Source organism: Chroicocephalus ridibundus, chromosome 21 (genome assembly GCF_963924245.1).
Source record: "Chroicocephalus ridibundus chromosome 21, bChrRid1.1, whole genome shotgun sequence".
Lineage (NCBI taxonomy): Eukaryota > Metazoa > Chordata > Aves > Charadriiformes > Laridae > Chroicocephalus > Chroicocephalus ridibundus.
Window position 1 is genome coordinate 4066150 of NC_086304.1, and position 24831 is coordinate 4090980.

General features: G+C 68.9%; 6 protein-coding genes across 6 annotated transcripts; 2 read left to right on the plus strand and 4 right to left on the minus strand.

The window, feature by feature from the left end:
- The first annotated feature begins 85 nt into the window (after positions 1 to 85).
- Positions 86 to 2858, plus strand: CREB3L4 (cAMP responsive element binding protein 3 like 4). Its single transcript, XM_063357039.1, is given in 9 exon segments — positions 86 to 963; positions 1067 to 1286; positions 1387 to 1481; positions 1569 to 1646; positions 1727 to 1833; positions 1933 to 2001; positions 2106 to 2200; positions 2203 to 2367; positions 2453 to 2858. Coding segments are annotated over 9 exon segments (1173 nt in total). The 5' UTR covers positions 86 to 846; the 3' UTR covers positions 2680 to 2858.
- A 116-nt stretch (positions 2859 to 2974) lies between these two features.
- JTB (jumping translocation breakpoint) lies at positions 2975 to 4148 on the minus strand. Its single transcript, XM_063357043.1, has 5 exons — positions 4016 to 4148; positions 3880 to 3920; positions 3699 to 3784; positions 3497 to 3576; positions 2975 to 3363 (listed from the first exon to the last, which is right to left on the minus strand). Exons 1-5 carry the CDS (start codon positions 4090 to 4092, stop codon positions 3207 to 3209), a joined length of 441 nt encoding a protein of 146 aa, XP_063213113.1. The 5' UTR covers positions 4093 to 4148; the 3' UTR covers positions 2975 to 3206.
- Positions 4149 to 4691: 543 nt separating this feature from the next.
- RAB13 (RAB13, member RAS oncogene family) lies at positions 4692 to 7333 on the minus strand. The gene is made up of 8 exons (XM_063357042.1): positions 7068 to 7333; positions 5786 to 5846; positions 5626 to 5686; positions 5411 to 5488; positions 5232 to 5321; positions 5083 to 5148; positions 4920 to 4970; positions 4692 to 4831 (listed from the first exon to the last, which is right to left on the minus strand). Exons 1-8 carry the CDS (start codon positions 7189 to 7191, stop codon positions 4757 to 4759), a joined length of 606 nt encoding a protein of 201 aa, XP_063213112.1. The 5' UTR covers positions 7192 to 7333; the 3' UTR covers positions 4692 to 4756.
- Positions 7334 to 7412: 79 nt separating this feature from the next.
- Positions 7413 to 8608, plus strand: RPS27 (ribosomal protein S27). The gene is made up of 4 exons (XM_063357044.1): positions 7413 to 7555; positions 7803 to 7911; positions 8019 to 8129; positions 8413 to 8608. The coding sequence occupies exons 1-4, from the start codon at positions 7550 to 7552 to the stop codon at positions 8439 to 8441; spliced, it is 255 nt and encodes an 84-aa protein (XP_063213114.1). The 5' UTR covers positions 7413 to 7549; the 3' UTR covers positions 8442 to 8608.
- A 2170-nt stretch (positions 8609 to 10778) lies between these two features.
- Positions 10779 to 16754, minus strand: ECM1 (extracellular matrix protein 1). Its single transcript, XM_063357286.1, is given in 8 exon segments — positions 10779 to 10994; positions 11089 to 11176; positions 12146 to 12291; positions 12293 to 12367; positions 13471 to 13842; positions 13928 to 14235; positions 14708 to 14779; positions 15908 to 16754. Coding segments are annotated over 8 exon segments (1281 nt in total). The 5' UTR covers positions 15954 to 16754; the 3' UTR covers positions 10779 to 10820.
- A 166-nt stretch (positions 16755 to 16920) lies between these two features.
- On the minus strand, positions 16921 to 24391 carry TARS2 (threonyl-tRNA synthetase 2, mitochondrial). The gene is made up of 18 exons (XM_063357287.1): positions 24267 to 24391; positions 23869 to 24083; positions 23290 to 23413; positions 23087 to 23208; positions 22894 to 23011; positions 22195 to 22259; positions 22011 to 22089; positions 21777 to 21923; positions 21588 to 21686; positions 21135 to 21301; positions 20895 to 21057; positions 20683 to 20820; positions 19463 to 19540; positions 19241 to 19341; positions 18731 to 18832; positions 18533 to 18609; positions 17967 to 18080; positions 16921 to 17165 (listed from the first exon to the last, which is right to left on the minus strand). The coding sequence occupies exons 1-18, from the start codon at positions 24324 to 24326 to the stop codon at positions 17017 to 17019; spliced, it is 2118 nt and encodes a 705-aa protein (XP_063213357.1). The 5' UTR covers positions 24327 to 24391; the 3' UTR covers positions 16921 to 17016.
- Between the last annotated feature and the right edge of the window lie 440 nt (positions 24392 to 24831).

The window sequence follows — 24831 nt, forward strand, 5'->3', positions numbered from 1 at the left end:
GTTCCGCCGGGACGGGTCAGTCCCCATGTGTGCCCCCCGGGCCCCGTTATCGGGAGGGCACCGGCCCCGGGGGTCCTGTTCCCCGTTACCGAGAGGGAACCGGCCCCGGGGTCCCGTTAACGGGAGGGCACCGGCCTCCGGGACAGGTCCCAGTGTGCCGGTTCCCCGTTACAGGGAGGGAACTGGCACTGGGGTCCCGTTACCGGGAGGGCACCAGCCCCCGAGACCGGCCCCGGTGTCCCTGTTCTCCGTTACCGGGAGGGAACTGTCCCCGGGGTCCCTGTTTCCCGTTACCGAGAGGGCACCAGCCCCCGGGAACGGTCCCGGTTCCCCGTTGCCAAGAGGGAATCGGTCCCGGGACCCCGTTACCGGGACGAAAACGGCCCCTGAGACCCTTCCTGGGGTCCCGGTTCCCCGTTACCGAGAGGGCACCGGTCCCCGGGACCGGTCCCGGTGTCCCCGTCCTCCCCGGGAGCCCTTCACTGCTGCCCCCCGGTGCCTCTCGGACGCGGTCGCCGGGCAGCCTCAGCCCCCAGCCCGGCTCTCCCCGGTCCCTCTGCTGTCCCGGTCCCCGGTAGAGGCGGGGGGGGCCCGGGCCATGCCGGGGGCGGGGATCCCGGCCCTTCTAGCGATGTAAACCTCCCGGGGGTGGGACTTGGCTGGGTTTGCCCAGGATACCGGAGATCCTGGTGCGAGCCCCGGCACCGGGCGGAGGCAGCTGCAAACCGGGAAGCGAGGGACGGGGATTGTGAGGCCACGGAGCCCCTCACCGGGAGCAGCACCCGCCACACCCGGCCCGGGGCAGGGGGGTCCCCGGTAGCCCCTGCTCACCCTTTGACCCAGGCAATGGAACCGGAGGCACCGGAGCTCCCGGAGGAGCAATTCCCAGGCAGTGTCTTCCCTGATCCCCCCTTCTCCGGCTCGGATCTGGCCTTCGAGGGCTGGATGTTCCCCGAGGACGGGGTGAGTCGGGGCAGGGGGGGAGTGGGGCAGGGGGGACCCCCCGCAGGGGTGTCACAGGAGCCCTCAGGGTCCCCTCGAGCGTCCCCCACCAGCATCTCCACAGCCGCAGGGGAGCAAAGCCGAGGAGCTGCTGCAGCTGATGGTGAACCCCAACGAGGTCTGCAGCCTGGGTGGCCACCACCTCGCCTCCCCGGGTGGCCACAGCCCCGAGGATGCCAGCCCGGACCCTCCACGAGCTGACGAGCCCCCCCCAGCCGCCCTTTACGAGGTGGTCTGCGACCTCAGCACCCCCCTGCACGGCAGTGTCGTCTCCATCCAGCTGGGTCAGTGGGGCTCAGACCCCCCCAGGGGGGCTCGGCCTGAGGGGGCCACATCCTGCTGGGCTCAGGGCAAGCAGGACACGGCCACCTCCACCCCCTGCAGGTGACTGGCTGTGCCCCACGCTGCTCCCCGGCTCCTGCATCATCAACGAGCTGCCTGCCCCGCTGCCTGCCCCACTGCCTGCCCCTAGCCTCACGGTGAGTCCCCACAGCCCCCCCCTGCATCCCTGTCCCCCCCGACCCCCCTCCCAGTCCGTCCCCACGCCTGTCCCCATCTCTCCGCAGCTTTGCCTGACAGAGGAGGAGAAACAGCTGCTGGCGCAGGAAGGGGTGACGCTGCCCAGCACCCTGCCCCTCACCCAGGTGTGTGTGTAGTGGGACACACGGGGGGGGACACCAGGGGGGTGACGTGGGGCAGGGCTCACCCCTCCACCCGCCCCCAGGCCGAGGAACGGATCCTGAAGAAGGTGAGGAGAAAGATCCGGAACAAGCAGTCAGCCCAGGACAGCCGGCGGAGGAAGAAGGAGTACCTGGACGGGCTGGAGAGCAGGTGGGCACCGGTGGCACCATGAGCCATCACGTCCCACCGTGTCCCCAGCACATGCCCCACCACATGTCCCCTCACCCACCCCCGTCTATGCCTGGGCAGGGCGGCCGCATGCTCAGCCCAGAACCAGGAGCTGCGGAAGAAAGTCCAGGAGCTGGAGAATCTCAACAGGTGAGCGCAGCATGGGGCAGGGTTTTGGCACAGGGACATGCTGATGGGATGGGGACGGGAGGGGACCCGCGGGGGCAGGCGCTCGCTGACCCCTCATCCCACAGGTCCCTGCTGCAGCAGCTGCAGGTGCTCATCATGCAGACGTCCAACAAGACTGCCCAGACCGGCACCTGCGTCCTGGTACGGCACGCGGACCATGTCACCCCATGTCCCCCGGCACCGCTGGCTTCCCCCAGCACCGCATGGTGACACACGCCAACCCTGTCCCTCCCTGGCAGATCCTGCTTTTCTCCCTGGGACTCATCCTCTTCCCCAGCTACAGCCCTTTCCGCCGGGGCAGCCGGGATGGCGACAGGCCCACTGGAGGTAACAGGGAGCCCCGGGGGGAGCGCCGGCTGCAGCTCCACCCCCCTGGCAGCGCTGCCCATCCCGGTGTTCCCTGTTCCCACAGTGATTTCCAGGAACATCCTGACACAGGAGGAGGCGCTGGGACCGGACGGAGAAGTCACGTTCCCTGCACCAGGGTGGCTGTGGGTGGAAGAGGCAGGACCTGCAGAGGAAGACAGAGCCAAGGAGGGGCACTGGGATGGGGGGCCCCCCCTTAGAATGGAGCTGGGCACCAACTCCTCAGGCCAGGATGTGGGGGCAGTGAAACGGGGACTCGGGGATGAGATGTGACAGGCAACGGAGAGCAGCCCCTGCTGTAGGGCCCAGGAGTTGCCCCGGGGTAGGGGCAGCAGTGGGGGGACACCCAGCCCAGCCTGGGCAGAGGGTGCTGGGTGTGCCCCCCCTCTAGCTCTGTGCCACCGGTGAATAAACCCATGCCTGGTTTGCACGCAAACATATCAGAGGGTCAGCACTGCCTGGGGTGGGGGACAGGGACCCCCCCAGGGGTCCAACAGCGGAGCAGTGCCAGTGGCACAGCCCTGCATCGCTCCCGTCCTCCTGGGGACAAACGCCAGTGTCGCTCCGGTGACAACGATCAGGATTTATTACACACCACGCTCCCTGGGGGTCCCCCGTGCGGGCAGGGCACCCCTCAGCCACCCCCATGGAATGTCCCGGTGGCATCCGAGGGCAGCTCCCATCAGGATTCTGTGAGCACGGAGCAGGGAAGGGCCTGCCCCAGGCACCCCGTTCCTCCTCCCACATGGCTGGGAGCAGGGGTCGAGCAGAATCCATCGCTCCAGGGCAGCCAGGCTCCACTAAATGGACTCGATCTGCTTGCGGACTTTCTCCAGGGCCTTCCTGTCCAGCACGCGCTGGCGACACACCACCAGCACCGCAAAGACGGCAGCAACACACATCATGGTGCCCACGAACCTCCAGAAAACGTGCGCTTCCATCACTGCGGAGCGACAGCTGCGCCCACGGGGAGAGTCAGGAATGCCAGAGGGAATAGCCTCACCCCAGACCCTACCCCATCTCCCCCTGAGAACCCCCGGGGGCCCAGGGCTGCCCCATTCCTGCCCCCCACAGCAGAACCCGCACCCACCTTTTGACCTCCTCCCTCTTAGAGGTGGGACAGCTGATCTTCTCAATGAAGCCCGTGGGGACACACTCTGGTAACGTTTTCTGTGACCGAGAGGGGCCTGTCAGCAGCCATGCTGGGGCAGGACCTGCCCCCCCGACCCCACCAGCCCCAGGGAGGGCCCGGAGCGGCCCGGCTCACCGGGTGAGGGGGTGAGCACACTCACCACCTCGAAACTGGAGCAGCGGGCACACTCTTGCGCCACCACGAAGTCCTCTACCTGCCAGCACGGCGTGGTCGCCACCGGGCTCGCTGCGGAGAGAGAGAGCATGGCCGCTGAGCATGGGCCCAACCGGGAGCTCACCAGGCCCGGCCCGATCCCCCGGCGAGCCCGGCCCCACACTCACCCGAGCGCCTCTCGTCGCTCGCCGCCATCGCCGCCGCCGGCCTGTGGAGAGAGCGGGGACGCCGTGAGGGCTGCGCTTCCCCCTGAGGGCCGCGCTTCCCCCGCCCCCCGCCAACTGCGATTCGCCCCCCGCTCACCGCAGGCCGCAGACCAGGGCCCCCAGGACGGCGTAGAGGGCGCAGCAGCGCGACACGGCGGGGCCGCGGGACCCCATCGGCGCAGTGGAACTACCGGGCCGGGCCCACCCTCTCCAGCGCCGCCGCCGCGGCCATCTTGAGGCGCGAGGGCCGCTGGGAGGAGCGGGGCACGACGGGAAGGGCGAGGGCGGGGCTGGGGTCTGGGCCAAAGCGAGGCGGGTTTTCAAATGAGGGCGTGGCTTAATGACGGGGGCGCGACTTGAGGCCAAGTAGTCAATGGAAGGGGGCGTGGTTTCGCACGAACGAGGCGTCGCTTACACTAACGGGAGTGGTCTAGCGTGAGGAGGGCGTGGTTTCGCGATAAAACGCGTGGCTTTGACTAAGAGAGGCGTGGTTTATAGCGAAGGGGGCGTGGTTTATAGCGAAGGGGCGTGGTTTATAGCGAAGGGGGCGTGGTTTCACCCTCCCCCGGCTTCCCGGCCGCTCGCTCCCCCCGATTCCCCTCTCCCGGTCCCGGTCCCGCTCCGCCCCCCTCCGTCCCCAACAGAGACACCGGAGACGGGGCAAGGCACAAGCTGGGCTTTATGGCACGAGGTGTGGACCGAGGGGGGGGTCAGCCCGCCTCCCCCCACCCGGCCTCGCTGCAGCCGGGACACCCCCGGTTTCCCCCCACCCCGGAGAGGCGCCCGCACCGCCCCGGGCCAGGCGGGGGGAGCGGCGGCGGCGGGGGGGCCGGCGGCCCTACACCAGGGCGCATTTACTCCCAGCCTTCCTCTGGGGGCCGGGTTCCAGCGGGGCCCTGCTGCTGCTGGGCGCCTGGAAGAGGGAGGGGAGGGGGTCAAAGCGGGGGAGCCGGAGCCGGGGGGGCGGGATCCCTCACCCGGCCGCCCCCAGCCCCACTCACCGCTTTTCGGGAGGATTTCTGCAATATGTCCCGTGCCAGCGTGCTGAAGGCCTGGGGAGAAGGGACAGTCAGCAGGGACAGTGCCCAGGGACGCCCCCCCGGGGACGGGGACCTGCCCCCATGCTGCTCCCACCCCCCATTACACCTGGGGACCCCCCCTCACCTCCTCCACGTTCACGCTGGACTTGGCACTGGTCTCAAAGAAGCGGATCCCGTGCTCCTTCGCCAGCTGCGGGACAAGGGTATCCCCGCTTTGATCCGGCTGCCGGGGGGGCCCCCTGACCCCCGCCAGCCCTCCGGTGCCCCCCCTACCTTCTCAGCCTCGTCCCGCTGCACTTTCCGCTTGCCCTCCATGTCGCACTTGTTGCCGATGAGGAGACGCTCGACCCCAGCAGAGGCGTTCTGCAGGCAGGAGAGGATGGGCAGGACCCCCCCACCTTTTTGTCCCTGTGTTCCCCCCCTCCGTGTCCCCAACCCCCGCACACACCCACCTCCTTGATGCTTTTCATCCAGTTTTGGATATTCTCGAAGGATTTCTTATCGGTGATGTCGTACACCAGGATGATGCCCTGCCAGGAGGGCACAGTCAGTGGGACCGGAACCCTCTGCCCCAGTTTGGGGCGGGGGGGTCCTCATTCCCAGGCACCCGTGTCCCCCCCCAAGAGCTGTCCCAGCCCTTTTTGGGGGGAAGCGCCCCCCGACATACCACGGCTCCGCGGTAATAGGCAGTGGTGATGGTTTTGAAGCGCTCTTGTCCTGCCGTGTCCCTGCGGGAGTAGCAGAGGCACGGAGTGAGGGTGGCGTGGGGGGAAGCCAGGATGGGGAGGTCCCCAGTTCCATCTCCATTCCCCCCCCCCAACACTTACCAGACCTGCAGCTTGATCTTCTTCCCATCGATGTCCACCGTCCGGATTTTGAAGTCAATCCCTGGGATGGGATGAGGCCGGGGGGGGTGGTGGGGGGGGAGCGGTGAGGGGGTGCCATAAACAGCTCCACTCCCAGTCCCAGTTTCCAGTTTCCCAGTAACCATCTGGCATCCCGGGGAACGGGTGGGGGGCAAAGTCCAGGCCTGGCACTGGCTGCGGCGGGTGGGAGCAGGTCACCGGTGTCCCCCCCCCGCCCTGAGCCCTCCGGAATTCCTGCGGGATGGCATCATCCCGCACGACCGCCCACACCGGGGGCGGGGGGGAAGGGATGGACGGAGCTCCCGGACCCCCCCATGAAGTCAACCAGCCCCAAAAGCTGGCAGATGCCCCCCCAAAAATCCTCCCATGGTTGCTGCACCCCCAAAAGAGAAGGAGGAGGAAGGGCTGGAGCCGCCGGGGGGGTGATGGGGGGGCGCAGCCTGGACCCCAGCTGGCAGCCAGCGTGTCCACACCGGAGTTTTATGGCCGGGGCCGTGCCGGGGCGGCTGCTCCGGGCTCCGGGAATGGTTTTACCGGCGCGGTGGGAACTCGGGGGAGGAGACCAGGGTGGTGGGTGCCGAGGTCCCGGCCGAGGGGCGGCTGCAGGGCAGGACCAGCATCGAGCCACCGCCGGCACCGCCATGCCAGGACCGGCTGGGAACGGCTCAGAGCCGCCGGCCACCGGCCGGGACGAGGCCCAGAGCAGCGCCGCGGTGTAGCCGTGTCCCCACCCGGTGTCGTCCCCGGTACCGTCTCCATCCCCCTGCCATCCGGTGCGGGGCGGGAGGCAGGCAGGGGATGGAGAAGGGCATCCGGCCACCCCGGGATGTGCGGTGCGGACCTGAGGGGAGGCACTGGGGGTCCCGGTATCCCTGGAGGGGGTGTCCCGGTGTCCCCAGAGGTGGTCCCGGTGACCCACAGGGGCCCCGGCGTGCCCTGCAGGGGTACCCGTGTCCCCGAGGGTGGTCCTGGTTCCCGGGGGGGGGGAACCCAGTGTCCTCTGGGGGTGGCCTCGGTGTCCCGGAGAGGGTCCCGGTGTTCTGGGGGGGTCCCGGTGTCCCAGGGAGGGTCCCGGTGTCGGTTCCCAGCCTCTTTGAGGAAGGTCCCCGTGTTCCGGGGGGTGGTCCCAGTGTCCCCGGGGGTGGTCCTGGTGTTCCGGAGGGGTGCCGGTGTCCCCGGGGGTGGTCCCGGTGTCCCGGAGGGGGGGGGGTCCCGGTGTCCCCGGGAGATGCCACTCACGCACCGATGGTGGAGATGTAGGTGCTGGTGAAGTTGTCCTCGGCGAAGCGGATGATGAGGCAGGTCTTGCCCACGCCGCTGTCGCCGATCAGCAGCAGCTTGAAGAGGTGGTCGTAGGCCTTGGCCATGGCCCCCGCCCGCCGCCGCCACCGGGCCCCGGCCCCGGCCCCGGCCCCGGCCCCGGCCCCGCACCGCCCCTCCCCGGGCGGGGACTCTCCCGGAGCCCGGCCCCGCCGCCATCGCGTCACCACACCCCTCCCGTGACGTCACATCAGTGATTAGGCGACGTCACGACTCCCCTCCGTCGCCGCGGCCTCCCCTCCCGAGAGGGCGACCTCTCCAAGATGGCCGCCGCCCAGCCCCCTTCAGCGCCCTTCCCAAGATGGCGCCAGAGCACTTCCGCCCGCGCGGGGAGCCCCGTAGCGGATATAGCGGCTCCCGCTTCCGGTGCGGCCCCTTTTCGGTGGCGGCTGCCTCCACGCCGACATGCCTGTGAGTGCGGCCCCGCGCCCCGCGCCCCCCGCAGGGCCCCGGTGGGGCCCCGGCCGCCGCCCCAGGGGAAGGGAGGAGCGGGGGGAGGGCGGCAGGGAGGGCAGCGGGCCCGCGGGGTGGGCCCTGGCCGCCGCCATCTCCGCGGTGAGGGTGTCCCGGCCCCCGTCCGGTCCCCCCCCACCAAGATGGCGGCGGGCGGGGGCCGGGCGCTGAGCGGGCCTGTGTCCCCCCCCCCTTCTCTCCACAGCTGGCGAAGGACTTGCTGCACCCTTCCCCTGAGGAGGAGAAGAGGAAGCACAAGAAGAAGCGGCTGGTGCAGAGCCCCAACTCCTACTTCATGGACGTCAAGTGCCCGGGTACGGCAGCGGGCGGGGGGGCGGGATGGGCACACACCCCCCCACCCCCCCCCCCCGGCTCCCGCTGTCCATCCCTGCCGCCCTCAGCGCTCTCCCTTTCCCCGCAGGTTGTTACAAGATCACGACGGTGTTCAGCCACGCTCAGACCGTCGTGTTGTGCGTGGGCTGCTCGACCGTGCTATGCCAGCCCACGGGGGGCAAGGCCCGGCTGACAGAAGGTGGGTGACCCCCGGGGGGGTGGGGGGGGGTGCGCGGCTTACGGGGCCCTCGGGCAGCTCCCGGAGTTCTTTGAACCCAGGCAGCTTGTGGAGATGCGGATTTTCTGGTCTGGAAGATTATAAAAACCGCTTAAGTTCTGGGCGCTGGAAGTGGGGGGGGCGATTGCCTCGTAAATTAAGGCACAAACTGCTGAGTTTGGGGTGGGGAGAGAAGGAAATGGAGGTGGAGGGGCTGCGGCGGTTCTGACGCCTCTGCGTGTGTTGCTTTTTCTCCTTTCCTCAGGCTGCTCGTTCAGGCGGAAGCAGCATTAGGCGGAGGGAGCGGGGGATGGATGGGACTACTCGCACAGAGCTGCGCCTCCAGCCCGGAGCCCGGCGGGCGTCCACGGAAGGCCACCCACAAATGTGACTTTCCTGCTGTCCCTGTGGCCCCACCCATCTTGCTGTCAATAAATTTTGGATAAAATACATACAAATTAGTTTGCCTTTAACGCTCTGATTCTTCGCTGCGAGGGAGGGGGTGGTTTGGCAGCAGTTTGGAGGTTGGTTTTGGCCTCCCCCCGGGTCGTTACGTGATGGGAGGCAACAGATACTGGCCTTTGAGACGAACAAAACGCTTCCTCTAATTCAGGCCAAAAACAAAATCCGTCCCCTCCTGCAGCATGGGGGTCTCCTGGTGCTGCGACAGCACCTTCTTCGGGTGTAGGGATTTGTTTCCCTGCGCTCCAGAGCCCCGGCCGAGTCCAGGTTGATGCTGGAGGAGGGTAGGAACATCCCGGGAGGAGGGGAAACACGGGGATGCTGTGCTGAATATTCCCGACAGCCACCTTCAGGGTTTCCTTTTGTCACCCCTGTCCTGGGGCTGAGGTTCGGGTCAGCTCCTGACCCGAGGGGTGATGGTGGGTGAGCAACGGTCGTTCTCGGGTCTGAGCTTTTCCAGAGCGACCCGAGTTTGTTCCCAACAGCTCAAGAATGTGAAAAGCAGCTGTGTCTTAATTGGCTTTAAAACTTATGAACGGGTGAAAAAAAATACACATTTTCACTGTCTGTAAATACTAAGTAATGACTGGACTACAGCCCCCTTCTCTCACTGGGGAATGTGGCGGCTGCTGCCAGGGCAGAGAGTGAGGAGCTGGGCAGAGCCAAGGGCTGTCGAGGGATCCCCCCCTACCCTGAGGGGTGAGCGTCAAAAGCAAACCCTTCCCTCCCGCTCCGGGTGGGGACGTTGGATGTCCTTCGCGTGGGGGGAATGGAGACGAGGGAACGTTCCCCTGCTCCGTTTACCCATTTCACTGCGCTGGGGATGGAAATCGGGGGAAATCTGAGTCTGTAACTGGGGGTTTCAGCATCGCTGTTGTATTGGGGGTTTCAGAGTCAGGAAGTGGGTTGGGAGGGACCTTAAATGTCACTCAGTTCCCCCCTGCCCTGGGCAGGGACACCTCCCACCAGCCCAGGTGGCTCCAAGCCCCGTCCAACCTGGCCTTGAACCCCTCCAGGGATGGGGCAGCCACAGCTTCTCTGGGCAACCTGGGCCAGGGGCTCACCCCCCTCACAGCCAAGAATTCCTTCCTCACATCTCATCTCAATCTCCCCTCTTCCAGTGGAAAACCCTTCCCCCTCGTCCCATGGCTCCCCTCCCTGCTCCAGAGTCCCTCCCCAGCTTTCCCGGAGCCCCTTGAGGGACTGGAAGGGGCTCCAAGGTCTCCGCGGAGCCTTCTCTTCTCCAGGCTGAACCCCCCCAGCTCTCTCAGCCTGTCCCCACAGCAGAGGGGCTGCAGGAGAATATCCCCCCCCACCCCACCCCCCCGAGCTCTTGCTGCTCTTCAGCCTCTGAGAGCACGAGAAATGCTGATGAAACAACCCCCGGGGGGGGGGAGGTAAAAACAGGGGTGCAAAAGGAGGGGGTGCAGCCGTGAGACCAGGGCAGTCCCCCCGCAGCCCCCTCTTGGTTTCCCCACTCAGAATCTTGGGGGACACAAGGGACATGGGGACACCCCGGGGGGGGCAGTATGGGGGGACATGGGGACACTATGGAGGATGTAGGGACATGGGAACACTCCGGATCAGGTGTGGGGGACACCGTGGGAGCTGGAGGAATGTGGCGACACCCCAGGGGGGGACATGGAGATACCATGGGGGATGGAGGGACCTGGGGGACACAGCGACACCTCAAGGGGGGACACCCTGTGATCATGGCAATGTGGGGGACAGAGGTGACAGTGACTGTGTGGGGACGTGAGAATGTAGGGGATAGTCAGGGGGAGCACAGGGACACCCCAAGGGACACAGGGTCATGTGTGGCCACTTCCCCCCACCCCGCCCTGGATGCCTGGGTCCCCGCGGTGACCTGGCGCACCCCGATAATCAAACACCCCATGTCACACCGGGCCCCAACACACCCCGACACCGCAAACACCCCGACAGCGGCCCCACGCCCCGGCACGCCCTGGGGCCGGCGGGGGGGGCAGGGGGCCCCCGTGGGGACACTGAGGCCCTGGGGGGCCGGGGGCGGGGGGGGGAGGGGGTCATCCCCACACAGTATGGGGACACTGAGGCACGGGCGATCCCCCCCCAACACACACACACACACAAATGGGGACACTGAAGCACTCGGCAATGACACCACAGCACCTTTATTGCCCCCCTCCCCCCCCCCCCCCCGCCGCCCTGGGGGGGGTGACATGTAGGGGTTCAGTTGTCCAGGCCGGAGGGTGGGGGGGCCACAGCCGCCCCCAGGGTGACCTGGGCCAGGTACTCGTTGTCGAAGCAGCGTCGCCGCTCGGGCTCCTCCCAGGAGCAGCAGCCCTGGGGGTCGCGCCAGGCGTCTTGGGGGTTGGCACAGAGGGTGGCGATGCCCTCAGACAGCTGCGGATGACGAGGAGGGGGTGGGTCAGGGTGGCTGGGGGGGGGGACCCCTGAGCCCCTGGACCCCCCGAGGACTCTCCCCCGCAACACTCACCTGATCTTGGGCGCAGGCGCTTCGCTCCTCGGGGGGCAGCGGGCAGCATGCCGCCGTCATGGCCCCCAGCAGCTCCGGAACCGGCCGCCTGTGGGACACAGACATGGGGGGGGGGGGGGGTCACCTTCCAGGTGGGGGGCACGGCAGGGGCTGGAAACTTGGGTCCCCTCTGAGATGGGGGTCCCAGGTGCCCAGGTGCCCTCCCTGATGGGGGTGGTCCTTGGGGGATGGAGGGTCCCGGATGTCTGGGTCCCCTTCTGGATGGGGGGCGTCTTGGGGGATGGCGGGTCCCAGACATTCTGAGATGGGGGGTCCAGGACACCTGGGTCCCCTCCCAGGTTGGGGGCGGGGGGGCATACGCTGTGTCCCTCCCGCGGTACCACCGGCAGCCGCCGGGGGGCGCGCTCCCCCCCCGGCACGTCCCGCCCGGGGGCGGGGGGCGCCGGGGTCCCTCGGTGGGTGTCGGGGGGTGATGGGGGGTGATGGGGGTGATTGGGCGGTGTAGGGGGTGACGGGGGGGTGTAGGGGGGTGATGGGGGGTGACGTGGATGATGGGGGTGACGGGGTGATGGGGGTGATGGGGGGGTGTAGGGGGTGATGGGGGTGATTGGGGGGGTGATGGGGGTGACGGAGGGGTGATAGGGGTGACGGGGGGGTGTAGGGGGGTGATGGGGGGTGACGTGGATGATGGGGGTGACGGGGTGATGGGGGGTGATGGGGGTGATGGGGGGTGACGTGGATGATGGGGGTGACGGGGTGATTGGGGGGTGATGGGGGGTGATGAGGGGTGATGGGGGGTGATTGGGGGGTGATGGGGGTGATGGGGGGTGATGAGGGGTGATGAGGGGTGATTGGGGGTGATTGGGGGGTGATGGGGGTGATGGGGGTGATGGGGGTGATGGGGGTGATTGGGGGGTGATGGGGGTGATGGGGGTGATTGGGGGGGGTGATGGGGGTGACGGGGGGGTGTAGGGGGGTGATGGGGGGTGACGGGGGGTGATGGGGGGTGATGGGGGGTGATTGGGGGGTGATGGGGGGGTGCCGGGGGGGTCCGCACCGGTGGGTGAGCAGGCGGGTGGGCGCGCAGAGGGAGCGCAGCAGGGCGGCCCCGGGCCGGGCCAGGCTGACGTTGTGCAGCTCCCGGTCGTAGGCGGGGTGGGGGGCGGCGGCGGCGAAGCAGCGGCCCCGGGCCCGGCCCCCCCCCGCGCTGGCAGCACCGGTGCTGGCTCGTCTTCACCGCAGACTCCTCCCGGCAGAACCGATCCAGACCCTTCTGCCACTGCGGGGGAAGGGGCGGGGGGGGTCAGCGGGGATGCCCCGGTCCCCCCAGCCCCCGGACACCTGGGACCCTCCCGAATGCCTGGTCCCCTCCCCCGACACCTGGATCCCCCCCGAGTCCCCGGACACCTGGGACCCCCCCAGTCCCTGGCTCCCTGGGTCCCTCCCAGACCCCGGGACCCTCCCGAATGCCTGGATCCCCCCAGCCCGGACACCTGGGACCCTCCCCGGACCTCCAGGACCCTCCCCGGCCCCCCCTTCCAAACACCCGCGTCCCCTCCCCAGACACTGGGGTCCCCCTCCCTGAATGCCTGGGTCCCAACTCAGACACCCGGGCCACCTTCCTGGACACCTGGGTCCCCTTCCCCGGATGCTTGGGAACCCCCCGGCCACCCGTGCCCGCCCCGGTCCTCGGAGTCCTGGGTCCCTCCTTGTCACCTGGGTCCCCCCCAGGCACCCGGGTCCCCCATTGCCACCTGGGTCCCTCCCAGACGCCTGGGTCCCTCCCTGTTCCCGCATGGCTGGGTCACTCCCCAGGCACCCAGGTCATTCCCAGACACCCAGGTCACCTTCCCGGACACCCGCGTCCCCTCCCCGGACACCCGCGTCCCCTCCCCGGATGTCTGGGTCCCCTCCCTGGATAGCTGGGTCCCCTCCCCGGATGCCACCTGGGTCCTCCCAGTCCCCGGACTCCTGGGTCCCTCCCAGATGCCTGGGTCTCTCCTGGATGCCTGCGTCCCCCCCAGTCCCTGGACACCTGGGTCCCCCCTGAACACCCGGGTCTGTCCCTGCCACCTGGGTCCCCCCAGTCCCCAGACTCCTGGGTCCCTCCCGGATGCCTGCGTCCCCCCAGTCCCCCAATGCCTGGGGTCCCCCCGGACACCCAGGTCCCTCCTCACCACCTGGTTTCCCCAAGTCTCTGGACTCTTGGCCCCCCCTGGATACCTGGGTCCCTCCTTGCCCCCTGGGTCCCCCCAGTCCCTGGATACCGAGGTCCCCCCCGGACACCTGGGTCCCCCCAGTCCCTGGGTCTCCCCCAGACCCCTGGGTCCCCCCCGGATGGCTGGGTCCCTCCTTGCCCCCCGTGTCCCCCCCATCACTCACGGCCTTGTGCGCGCAGGCCAGGCTCTCGTTGCGGCAGCAGCGGCCATAGTCGCGCTCCAGGCGCAGGCGCAGGCGGTCGCGGGGGCCGGTGCGGGCGGGGGGCTTGGGGGGGCCGGGGCGCAGCCCCCACAACCCGCAGATGTTGCCCATGTTGTCGGTGGTGGGCTCGCCGGGGGGGAAGGAGGGCTCGCCGGTGGGCTCCCAGGTGGTGACAACGGCAATGGCAGCCTCGGCGGTGGCAGCAGCGATGATGGCGTCGGGGCCCTGGGCGAAGCAGCGGCGCCGCGCCGTCCCGTGCTGCCGGCAGCAGTGGAACTGCCGCGTTTTCACCCCAAATTCATCGGTGCAGAATCCATCCAGCACGTCCGTCCACTGCAGGGTGAGACCCCGCTGCGGTCAGACACCCCCCGCTCTGCGTCTCACCCGCCTCCCACCGTGTCCCCGTGGTGTCACTCACGGCGCGGCGGGCGCAGGGCAGCGGGGAGTGATGGCGGCAGCAGGCGTTGAGGCGGGGGCGCAGGGCGTCGAGCGCGGCAGCCTGGCGACGGAGGTGGGCGAAGGCGGTGCGGGGCAGCAGGGGGGTCGGGGGGGGCGGCGGGGGCTGGCGGCAGTGGCGGGTGACGGCGGCGGCCATGGGCCAGGCAGGGGGGAAGCCGTCCAGGGCGCTGGCCCAGGGGGGCTGGGGACGTGTCGGGGACACGGAACCCGCCGCTGCCGCCGCCAGGACGTCGGGGGGCAGCTGGGGCTCCACCTCCTTCTGCAGCACTGGAATGGAGGGGGGGTGTGTGGGGACACGGCGGGGGGTGTCCCACTGCCCTGGCCCCGGGTGACACTTGTCCCTGTGTGTCCCCCCCCATCCCCGTTTGTTCTCTGGCCCCGTGCCCCCCCATCACTGTGCCCCCCCACCTCCAAGCGTCGTAGTCCCCATGTCCTCCTTATTGCCCCCGCCCCAAGTTCCGCCCCCCCATCCATGTCCCCATGTCCCCTCCACCCGTGTCCCCACCTCTGAGCGCTCCCCCATGTCCCCCCTGCCCCCCCACGACAATGTCCCACCATCCATGTCCCCCTGTCCCCATCCCTGGGTCTCCCCCTGTGGCCCCCGTATCCATGTTCTCATGTGCCCCCATCCCCAACACCCCCTGTCACCGTGTCCCCCCCACCCATGTCGCCCTCCTCCCTGGGTGTCCCCCCCCTCCCTGGGCATCCCCCCACCGTGTCCCCCCGTCCCTGTCCTTACGCTGCTGCATGTGGGGGTGCTGCAGGACCAGGCTCTCCTGTGCCACATGCTGGCGTCGCTCTGGTGCCACCACTGTCACCACGGGGAGGGACACACGACACAGAGGGAGGGGTCAGCGGGGCCACCCCCGCCCCTTCCCCACCCACAGGGGGCAAGTGGGGACCCCCCCAATCCCGTGGGCGCAGAGACACACCATAGGGAGGGACCCAGGCGTCCGGGGAGGTGGCCAAAATACGTGGGCAGGGACCCAGGTGTCCAGGGAGGGACCCAGATGTTTGGGAAGGGGACCCAAGCGTCCGGAGCGGGACCCAGGCATCCGGGGAGGTGGCCCAAATGCGTGGGCAGGGACCCAGGTGTCCGGGGAGGGGACCCAGATGTTTGGGAAGGGGACCCAGGTGTCTGGGGGAGACCCAGGCATTTGGGAGGGGACCCAGGTGTCTGGAGAGGGGACCCAGGTGTCTGGGAAGGGGACCTGGGTTTTTGGGTGGCCACCCCAGGTGTCCAGGGAGGGACCCAGATGTTTGGGAAGGGGACCCAGGTGTTCAGGAGGGGATCCAGGTGTCAGAGAAGGGGACCCAGAAGTTTGGGAAGGGGACCCAGGTGTCCAGGGGAGACCCAGGCATTTGGGAGGGGACCCAGGTGTCCGGGGAGGGGACCCAGGTGTCTGGGAAGGGGACCTGGGTTTTTGGGTGGCCACCCCAGGTGTCCAGGGAGGGACCCAGAAGTTTGGGAAGGGGACCCAGGTGTCCAGGGAGGGACCCAAAAGTTTGGGAAGGGGACCCAGGTGTCCGGGGGAGACCCAGGCATTTGGGAGGGGACCCAGGTGTCCGGAGAGGGGACCCAGGTGCCTGGAGAGGGGACCCAGGTGCCTGGGAAAGGGTCAGGTGCCAGGAATAATTTTGGGTGGCCACCCCAGGTGTCCAGGGAGGGACCCAGACGTTTGGGAAGGGGACCCAGGTGTTCAGGAGGGAATCCAGGTGTCCGGGGAGGGGACGCAGGTGTCGGGGAGGGGACCCAGGTGTCAGAGAAGGGGACCCAGATGTTCGGGAAGGGGACCCAGGCATCCGGGGAAGGACCCAGGCGTTCAGGGAGGGGCCCCAGGTGTCGGGGAGGGGACCCAAGCGTTTGGGTGGGGACCCAGGAGTCCGGAGAGGGGCCCCAGGCGTTCGGGGGGGGACCCAGCCGTTGGTCGGGACTCACCGTCGGCGCCGAGGAGGAGGAGGAGGAGGAGGCCGAGGGCGGCCATGGCGTCGGGCGCTGTGGGGCCCCTGCCGGCTCCGCCGCCTTATGAAGGGCCTGGTCCCGCGGGGCTGAGTCACGGCCTGACGTCGCAGCGGGGCCGGGGGGGGGGGGGGGGCCCGGGGGGGGGCCGGGGGCTGGGCCCCATCCTGCACCCCCCACCGGGGCCATGCTCCCCCCCTGGACCCCAACTGTCCCAGGAGGCCGGGGGGTGGGGGACACCGCGGTGGTCCTGTCCCCAACCCTGGTGGCCCTGTGTGACCCCCCTGCGCCGGGTGGCCCCAAACATTCCCCCCGCCCTGGGTGGCCCCAGTTCCCCCCCCCCCCCGAGTTACGGGGACCCCTGAGTCATGGTGGCTGGATTTTTGTGGTTTTCGCCCCATTTTGGGGCTTGCCCCACCCGGTGAGTCACTGCGGGCGCTGGGGATGGGGGGACGGACACCCATGGAGGGACACCCCCGGGCTGGGGGGGACATTCAGCCGGTGTTCCCCACCTCACACTAGGGGACCCCTGGGGTGGCAGGAGGGTGTCATGGCCTTGGTCACCTCCCTTCACCCCAGGACACGGAGGGGGGGACCCGGGGGGGGTCCACGTCCCCTCTGCCAGCACGGCCACATCCTGCTCTGGGCAGGTGCCCAGGGAGTGTCGGGGGTGGCGGGGGGGGAACAGCCCTGTCCCCCCCCCGCGATTGCCCAACACCCGACGGCAACGTGACGTGGGTTTGCGCAACCACCCCCCGCCCCCCCCCCCAAAAAAGGGAGGGGGGACCCAGGCATCCGGGTGGGGAAATCCCAGGCGGGAAGGACCCAGGCGTCTGGGTTGGGGGGGGGGGGCGACGAGAACCCGGGGGTGTCTGGCGGGGGGGGCACCCAAATGTCTGGGCTGGGGGGGGGGGGGAGGAGGGGGGGGGGGCCAGGTGTCCTGTCCCCGCCTTCCCCAGGGACCCAGCACCAAGGGGGATGCACCGAGTTGCCCTGGTCTCAGCTCCAGCACCAGGACTTTAATGGGTGTCAGAGTGCGGACACACAGATGGGGGGGAACACGGGGGGGGGACACGCAGCCGGGGGGGTCAGAAGCGCTCCTCGGCGTCGGGGACGCGGGTGTCCCGCAGCTCCCGCAGCCGCTGCAGCACCTGCCGCAGGTCGCGCTCCCCCAGCTGCCGGTTGTCCCGCGTCCGGACGCTGACGGTGCCATGGTCCCGCTCCCGCCGGCCCACCACTGCGGGGGGGGCACCGTGGGTGGTGGGGGGGGGCCCGTGTCCCCCACAGCCCCCCCCCCCCCCCGACCCTGCACATGCACCCTCAGGGGCACCCACAGCGCTCCCCGCCACTCAGGGCTGGGGCCAGTGGGTCCCAGAGTCCCAAGGGGGTCCCAGAAGGGTCCTGGGGGGGTCCACAGGGGGGTCCCAAGGGAGTCCTGGGGGGGTCCCAAGGGGGGTCTTGGGGGGGTCCCAGAAGGGTCCTGGGGGAGTCCACAGGGGGGTCCTAAGGGAGTCCTGGGGGGGTCCCAAGGGGGGTCTTGGGGGGGTTCCAGAGGGTCCCAAGGGGGTGTCTCATGAGGGTCTCTTGAGGGTCTACAGGGAGGTCCTGGGGGTCTCCAAAGGGTCCCGGGGGGGTCCCAAGGGGGAATCTCAGGTGGGTCTCCTGGGGGTCTCCAGGGAGAGTCCAGGGGGGTCCTGGGGAGGTCCAAGAAGGGTCCCAGGGGGTCCCAGCGGATCCCAGGGAGGGTCTTCAAGGGCAGTTCCAGGGGGATCCCAAAGCGGGTGCTGGAGGGGGGAGTCCCAGGGGGGTCCCAGAAGGTCGCGGGGGATCCCAGGGGGGGTCTCAAGGAGGGGTCTCAGGATCTCGGGGGGGGGGTCCCAGGGGGTTCCCAAGGGGGTCCCAGTGCTTCCCCCACCCCCAGCAGCTCCCAGGTTGTGGTGGGGGGGGGGGGGTGGGTGCTGCTGACTCAGCACAGGGGGCCCCAGGGGATGTCCGGGGGGAGGCCCCGGGGGTCGGGGTATCCCCCCCCCCGACTTACCCAGCTGGAAGTTGTAGTGGGCGAGCTGGGCCCGGCGGATCTTCCTGGCCAGGGTGGCCCCCGCATCCATGTCCAGGTCGGCCACCACGCCACCCCCCGCAGCACGGCCTGCACCTGCACACGGGCTCAGCGGCGGGGGCGGTGGGGGCGCAGGGGGGTGAGGGGGGCACGGAGGGATGGGGGCCATGGATGGATCGGGGGGACATATGGAGGGATGGGGGGCCACAGAGGGACAAGGAAGGATGGGGGGGACAGAGAGGGACGGGGGGACCCAGGGAGGGACAAAGAGGGATGGGAGGGACATAGATGGACAGGGGGGACACAGACACGGAGGGAGGGGGGGGACACACATGGAGGGGGGGACACATGTCGGGGGGGTCACACATGGAGGAAACGGGGGACAGGGATGGATGCGGGGACACACAGAGGGACAAGGACAGACGGGGGGAACATAAGGGGCGAGGGAGGACATATGGATGGATGCGGGGGGGACACGGAGGGACAAAGGGGGAGCACGGGGCGGGGGGGGGGGCACATGAGAGGGGACACGAGGCTGGGGGGCAAACCCACCTCCCGCGCGTAGTCCTCGACCTCGGCCGCCTGTGGGATGACCATGGCCTGCAGCGGGGACAGCCAGAACGGCCTGGGGGGGTGACATTGCGGGGAGGGGGGGAGTGACCCCGAAGGGTCCCGTTTTGCCCCCCCCGGGGGGCAAAACGGGACCCTTCGGGGTCACTCCCCCCCCTGCCCCCGGCCCAATTTACCATCGGCCACCGCAGCTCTCGGCCAGCACGGCCACCATGCGCTCGACGGAGCCCAGCACCGCTCGATGGATCATCACCGGTCGCGCCGTGCCCCCCGTCGCACTGATTAGAGGCGGGGGGGGGGGGGGGACGACACGCACGACACCCCCCTCAAGGGTCAGGGGGGGGTGCACACGCCGCCACCACGCCCCCCCCCCCCCCCCCCCCCCAACCCCCCACCGCAGCCTCAATTCTGCCAAGTCCAGCCCAATTCTGACCCCCCCCCCCCCGAGACCCCAATCCTGCCACCCCCCCTGCCCCCAGCCCTAATCCCACCCCCCACAAAGCCCCAAGCTCCGCCCCCCCCCCCCCCAGCCCCAATCCTGGCCCCCCCTCCCCGCCAAATCCTCACCCAATCCTACCACCCCCCCCAACAAGCCCCAACATTTTGGCCCAATCCTGCTCCCCCCCCCCCAAATCCTCACCCCCTAGCCCCATCCTGGCCCCCCCCTCCCCGCCCCCTCCCCATACCTGGCATATTCCAGCTCGAATCTCTCCGGCATCTGGAAATCCAACTGGATGGTGGCGCATTGATGCTGCCGACCCAGCGCATCCCGGATCCGGATATCGATCTATCAGGAATAATATTGGGGGGGGGGGGTGTCCCCGAAGGGTCCCGTTTTGCCCCCTCTGGGGGCAAAACGGGACCCTTCGGGGACACCCCCCCCCCCCCGCCTCCAAAAATTCTCTCACCTTGGGGCCATAAAAGGCGCCATCACCCGGACTCAGCTCCCAGGGCTGCCCGAAGGTGCGGAGGCTCCGCTCCAGCTGCTGTGGGGACAGATGGGGGGGTCGGGGGGCGATGGAGGAGACGTGACCCAGGGGACGATGCAGAGGACGCGATGGAGGGGATGGGGCAGGGGGGACGTGACGGAGGAGAGGTGACACATGGACAGGCAGGGGACATGACGCCAGCGGATGTGACACGGGACGATGCAGGGGACACGATGGAAGGGACACGATGGAGGAAATGTGACACAGGGAACAACACAAGGGACACGATGGAGGAGATGTGACACACTGGACGACGCAGGGGACGCGATGCCAGGGGATGTGACAAGGGACAATGCCAGGGACACAATGCAGGGGACATGACGGAGGGGATGGGACACCGGGGACACGATGGAGGAGATGTGACACAGGGGACGATGCAGGGGATGCGACACAGGAGAATGCAGGGGACACGATGGAGAAGATGTGACACAGGGGACGATGCAGGGGATGCAACACAGGAGAATGCAGGGGACACGATGGAGGAGATGTGACACAGGGGACACGATGCGATGCAGGGGGTATGACACAGGGACACGACGCAGGGACATAACACAGGACACGATATGCGGGCACAACACCGGGTACACAGTGTGGGGGCGCGACGCAGGGGACAATGTACAGGCACAGTGCAGGGGACACACAGGGGACACACAGGTGCAATGCAGGGGACACGCTGCACGGATACAGCACACAGACATGACAACAAAGCTGGGAGGTGACACACGGGACACGCCACATGGGGACGTGACACAAGGGATGCGACCGCAGAGTTGGGAGGTGACACGCAAGACGTGGCGGCAAAGCTGGGACACGACGGCCAGGACACGGCGCAGGGGACACGCCGCGTGGGACACAGCCAGGATGCAATGCCCAGGACTTGGGGACGCAGTGGGGAGGGGACCCGACACAGGTGACATGGGGACAAAGCTGGGACGCGATGCCCAGGGCACGCTGCAAGGGGACATTATGGCCAAGCTGGGACACGGAGCATGGGACATGGGGGCGAAGCTGGGAAATGGTGGGGGACACACTACAGGGGACACGCCGGCAAGGCAGGAGGTAACGCGTGGGGCACACGGCAGGGGACACGATGCTCGGGACAGTGCCCATGGCAGGGCCACCCTCTGACCCCGTCCCACCTGCTCGGCGCGGTCCCAGGTCTCGGGGTCCCCCAGGAAGCCGGGGGGACGGGTGGCCAGGGCCAGGCGGAAGGAGAAGCCCAGCACAGCGTAGACCGTCCGCACGAAGTCCAGGCAGGCGTCGATCTCGGCCTCCAGCTGGGGACGAGGGGTCAGCGGGGGGGTGACGCGGTGTGTGGGGACAGCCGGGGGACACCCGCGGGGACACTCACCTGCTCCAGCGTGCAGAAGATGTGAGCATCGTCCTGCTGGAAGCGCCGCACCCGCGTCAGCCCCGTCAAGGTGTCGGGGTTCTCGTTGCGGTGCAGCACCCCGAAATCGGCCAGGCGCAAGGGCAGCTCCCGCCACGACCGCGGCCGGTGGGCGAACATCAGGCTGCAGAGGGACAGACGGATGGTCCGACGCGGTGACAACGCCCCCCCGAGCCATGTCCCCATGTCCCCTCCGCTCACCAGTGGGCCGGGCAGTTCATGGGTTTGAGGGAGAGGGTCTCGGTGCCGGCGGTGAAGGAGAACATGTGGGTGCTGTAGTGCTCCCAGTGCCCCGAGAGCTCCCAGAGCCGCGGGCTGAACACGTTGGGGGTCACCACCTCGCAGAAGCCCCTCGCCTGGTACTCGCTCTGCGGGGACAGGGACGGGGATGTCAGCCCAGCCCCACGGCACCCACCCCGGGGGGGCTGCGGGTGCTCGGGGGCGCAGAAGGGATGGGGAGATGCAGCCACGGGTGCGGTAGGGATGGGGTGCGGCAGGGACTTGGGGTGCAAGGGGGTCTGGGTGTGATGGGGATGGGGTGCAATGGGGTGCAAAGTGGGGCTGGGGGGGAAAGGCAGACCCCAATTTCTCCCCCCACCCCCAGCAGAGGTGCTAGTGATGCCCCCAGGGCCAGGGGGGCCAGGGGAGCCGTACCCTGATAAAGTCGATGAGGGTGTTGTAGACGTGGGCGCCGCGGGGCAGGAAGAAGCAGCTGCCGGGGCTGAGCTTGTGGAAGAAGAAAAGCTCCTGCTCCTGTGGTGGGGAGGCGGGGAAAGAGCGTTACTGGGGGGCTGCTGGGGACCCCCCAGTAACGCCCACCAACCCCCCCAGCATGGGGCTTACCCGGCCAATGCGGCGGTGGTCCCGCAGAGCGGCCTCATCCTGCGCCTGCTGCCAGTCGGCCAGGCCCTGGGCGCTGGGGAAGGCGACGGCGGCAACGCGCTGCAGCGACCAGCGGCCCCCAGCCCCCTGCCAGAACGCCGCCGAGCTCTGCCGTGGGTGGGAAGCAGGGGGGTTAATCAGTGGGGCTCGGATGCCTGGGTGTCCCCCCCACCCCTGCCCCACATCTCGACCCACCGTCAGGACACGGAGGGCGGCAATCAGCCCTGTGTGCCGGAGGAGGGGGCCGCCGCAGAGCTGGAGGAGGGGGCCGCACCTGCAGGGACAGATGGAGGGACATGGGGAGGGATGCGGGGACACCACAGCCCCCCACCCACCCAGATGTCTGTCCCCCCCCCACCCCAGAGCCTCCCATGCTCACCTATAGACAGTGGCCATGGGGGACGTCACCTCCTCCTCGATCTGCTGCAGCTGGAAGCTGTTGTCCTGGGGACAACAACACAGAGGTAGGTGACAGTGGCACAGGTGACACCAAGGGGGAGGTGACACTGTGCTGGGGGACACACACTGAGGTAGGTGACAGGGGCACGGGTGACACCAAGGGGGTACACACCAAGAAGGGGTGACACTGAAGGGGGGTGACGCACTGCTGGGGGGTAAAGGACCGAAGTGGGTGACAGTGGCACATGTGACACCAAGGGGGAGGTGACACCATGCTGGGGGGTATACCAAGACAGGTGGCAGTGGCATGGGTGACACCGAGGGAGGTGATGCCAAGGGGGGTGACACCGAGGGGGTGTGACACCATGCTGGGGGGCAGTCACTGAGGTGGGTGACAGTGGCCTGGGTGACACAGAAGGGGGGACACACCAGGGGAGAATGGTGACACTGTGCTGAGGGGGGAGGACTGAGGCAGGTGACAGCAGCATGGGTGACACCCAGGGGGATGGGACACCAAGGAGGCGGACACACTGGTCCCCACTATCATCACCCGCATCCATAACCCCAACCAGGAGGGTCCCAGTGACCCCGGGCGGGGCCTCCTCGCCCCGGCCCGGGATGGGGAGAGGACACGCTGAGGAGGGGACAGGCCGGGGAGGGGACAGGCCGTGGGTCTCACCTTGAAGAGCTCGGCCAGCTGCTGGCGGGTGGCCTCGAGGCGCTCGAAGCGGTGGCCGGCGCGGGCGAAAGCCGCGCAAGCATCCTCCAGTGCCTGCAGCTCCCCGCGCTGCACCGTCCTGCGGGTGCGGTGATGGGCTGGGGACACCGCGCCGCACGGGGGACCCGCGTGCGTCCCCCCCCTCCCTCCTTACCTGTCCCCCATGTGGACATCGCAGAAGAAGCCGTCCTCGGTGGCCTGGGCGCTGCAGAACGTGGCCCCGTAAAACTGTTCCACCACCGCCCCCAGGACACAGGCACCAGACCGCCAGAAAGCCTGGGGGGACACAGGGGACATGGGGGACAGGCTGTGGGGGGTGTGGGGCGCGGGCCCATACCCGTGTCCCCTGGGACTCACCGCCCGTCCCTCCGGCGTGGAGAAGTCGAGCAGCTCCAGGTCGGTGTCACACTCCAGGGGCCGGTCGAGGTCCTGGAGGGTCCCGTTCACCCGAGCCACCAGCGCTGACTCTGCCAGGCCCCCCCTGCGGGGACATCGGCGGACACCGTGGGGATGCTGGGGATACTGTCGACCCCCTAGGGACTGTGGGGACCCTGAGGACCCCATGGGGACAATGGGGACCCCACGGGGAGACTGCAGGGACCCTGGGGACACCATGGGGAGACTGCAGGGACATTGGGGACCCCACAGGGACCACGGAGACACCGTGAAGACTCTGGGGACCTTGTGGGGACACTACAGGGACCCCGGAGACACCGTGGGGACCCCGTGGGGATGCTGGGGACCTTGTGGGGACCATGGAGACCCCGTGGGGACACTAGGGACCCTGCAGGGACACCATGAGGACTCTGGGGACACGCTGGGGACCCCGTGGGGACCGCAAGGGACAGTGTGGGGACCCCCGTGGGGGGCGTGGAGACACGAGGAGGACGCCGGGGACACCCTGGGGACCCCGCGGGACCCGGGGCCTGCGCATACCACAGCTGCGTGGCCACCTGGAAGGGGGTGGTCTGCCGGGCGCGGCCGGGCAGGTGGCGCCCCCCGGGCAGGGCGATGCGGATGGGGGTCCCCGGCGGGACGAGGCCGCCCCCGGCCTCGGCCCCATCCCCGTCCCGGTCCGGCCGCTCCTGCGCCGCCCGCAGCCGCTGGAAGAGCCGGAGGCGCTCGGCCAGGCCGCGGTCGGGCCCGCAGACCTGCGGGGGTGAGAGGTCAGCGCGGGGTCAGCGCGCCGGGGCGCCCTCACGCCGCTGTCACGTGGTCACGGCGGGGTCAGGACGCCCGGGTCCCCCGGGGAGGGGATAAGGGTGGGGAGCCGGGGGTGGTCCCGGGGTGCGGGGGGTGAAGGCGGGGTGAAGGGGGGGGGGTCCCGAGCGCACCCGGTGTCGCCGCGGGGCTCCCGCGAAGAGCAGCCGCCCCCCGGCGCCGGCGGACGGCATGGCGGGACGCCCCGCCCCTTCCGGCGCCGCCCGGACGCCGGCGTCCCCTCAGGGGGCGGAGCCACGGAGTCTTGAGGCGGGGCCAGAGGCGGAGCCCCGCCCAGAGGCGGAGTCACCACTCGCAGCCAATGACTGGCCGGGGGCGGAGCCAACACCTGGGTCTATTAATGGCCGGGGCGGAGCCACCCATTGAGGCCTCGCCCCTGGGTCCCTCGTTCCCCCTCCCGTGGGAAACGGCGGGGGCAGACACACACACACACACACCGGGACCCCCCCGCCCGGTAACCCGAGAGAAAGGGGAGGTTCGGTCAGGGCCCCCCCACACCCCCAAGCGCCGCCACAAGAAAAGATCCGCCACCACCTCGGTTTTTTTTGTAATTTTTATGTAGATATTTAACCCTACACCTTTATCAAACATATATGATGGAGTCTAGCAACTAAAAAAAAAAACCAAAAACAAAACAAAAAAAAAACCAGAACAACAAAAAAAAATTAAAATAAATCA

Excerpts from the sequence above, each read along its gene's own strand:
- JTB (XM_063357043.1), bottom strand. The coding sequence starts at position 4,092 with ATGGGGTCCCGCGGCCCCGCCGTGTCGCGCTGCTGCGCCCTCTACGCC. Across the intron at positions 3,921-4,015 it reads GCCCTGGTCTGCGGCCTGCG|GCCGGCGGCGGCGATGGCGG; the intron begins GTGAGCGGGGGG and ends CTCTCTCCACAG. Across the intron at positions 3,577-3,698 it reads GCTGCTCCAGTTTCGAGGTG|AAAACGTTACCAGAGTGTGT; the intron begins GTGAGTGTGCTC and ends TCTCGGTCACAG.
- RAB13 (XM_063357042.1), bottom strand. The coding sequence starts at position 7,191 with ATGGCCAAGGCCTACGACCACCTCTTCAAGCTGCTGCTGATCGGCGAC. Across the intron at positions 5,149-5,231 it reads AGCGGGACGAGGCTGAGAAG|CTGGCGAAGGAGCACGGGAT; the intron begins GTAGGGGGGGCA and ends CTTGTCCCGCAG. Across the intron at positions 4,832-4,919 it reads AGAAATCCTCCCGAAAAGCG|GCGCCCAGCAGCAGCAGGGC; the intron begins GTGAGTGGGGCT and ends TCCCTCTTCCAG.
- RPS27 (XM_063357044.1), top strand. Across the intron at positions 7,912-8,018 it reads CATGGACGTCAAGTGCCCGG|GTTGTTACAAGATCACGACG; the intron begins GTACGGCAGCGG and ends CTTTCCCCGCAG. Across the intron at positions 8,130-8,412 it reads CAAGGCCCGGCTGACAGAAG|GCTGCTCGTTCAGGCGGAAG; the intron begins GTGGGTGACCCC and ends TCCTTTCCTCAG.
- TARS2 (XM_063357287.1), bottom strand. The coding sequence starts at position 24,326 with ATGCCGTCCGCCGGCGCCGGGGGGCGGCTGCTCTTCGCGGGAGCCCCG. Across the intron at positions 22,260-22,893 it reads AGCTGGCCGAGCTCTTCAAG|GACAACAGCTTCCAGCTGCA; the intron begins GTGAGACCCACG and ends TGTTGTCCCCAG. Across the intron at positions 18,610-18,730 it reads GAGAGCTGCGGTGGCCGATG|GCCGTTCTGGCTGTCCCCGC; the intron begins GTAAATTGGGCC and ends TCACCCCCCCAG.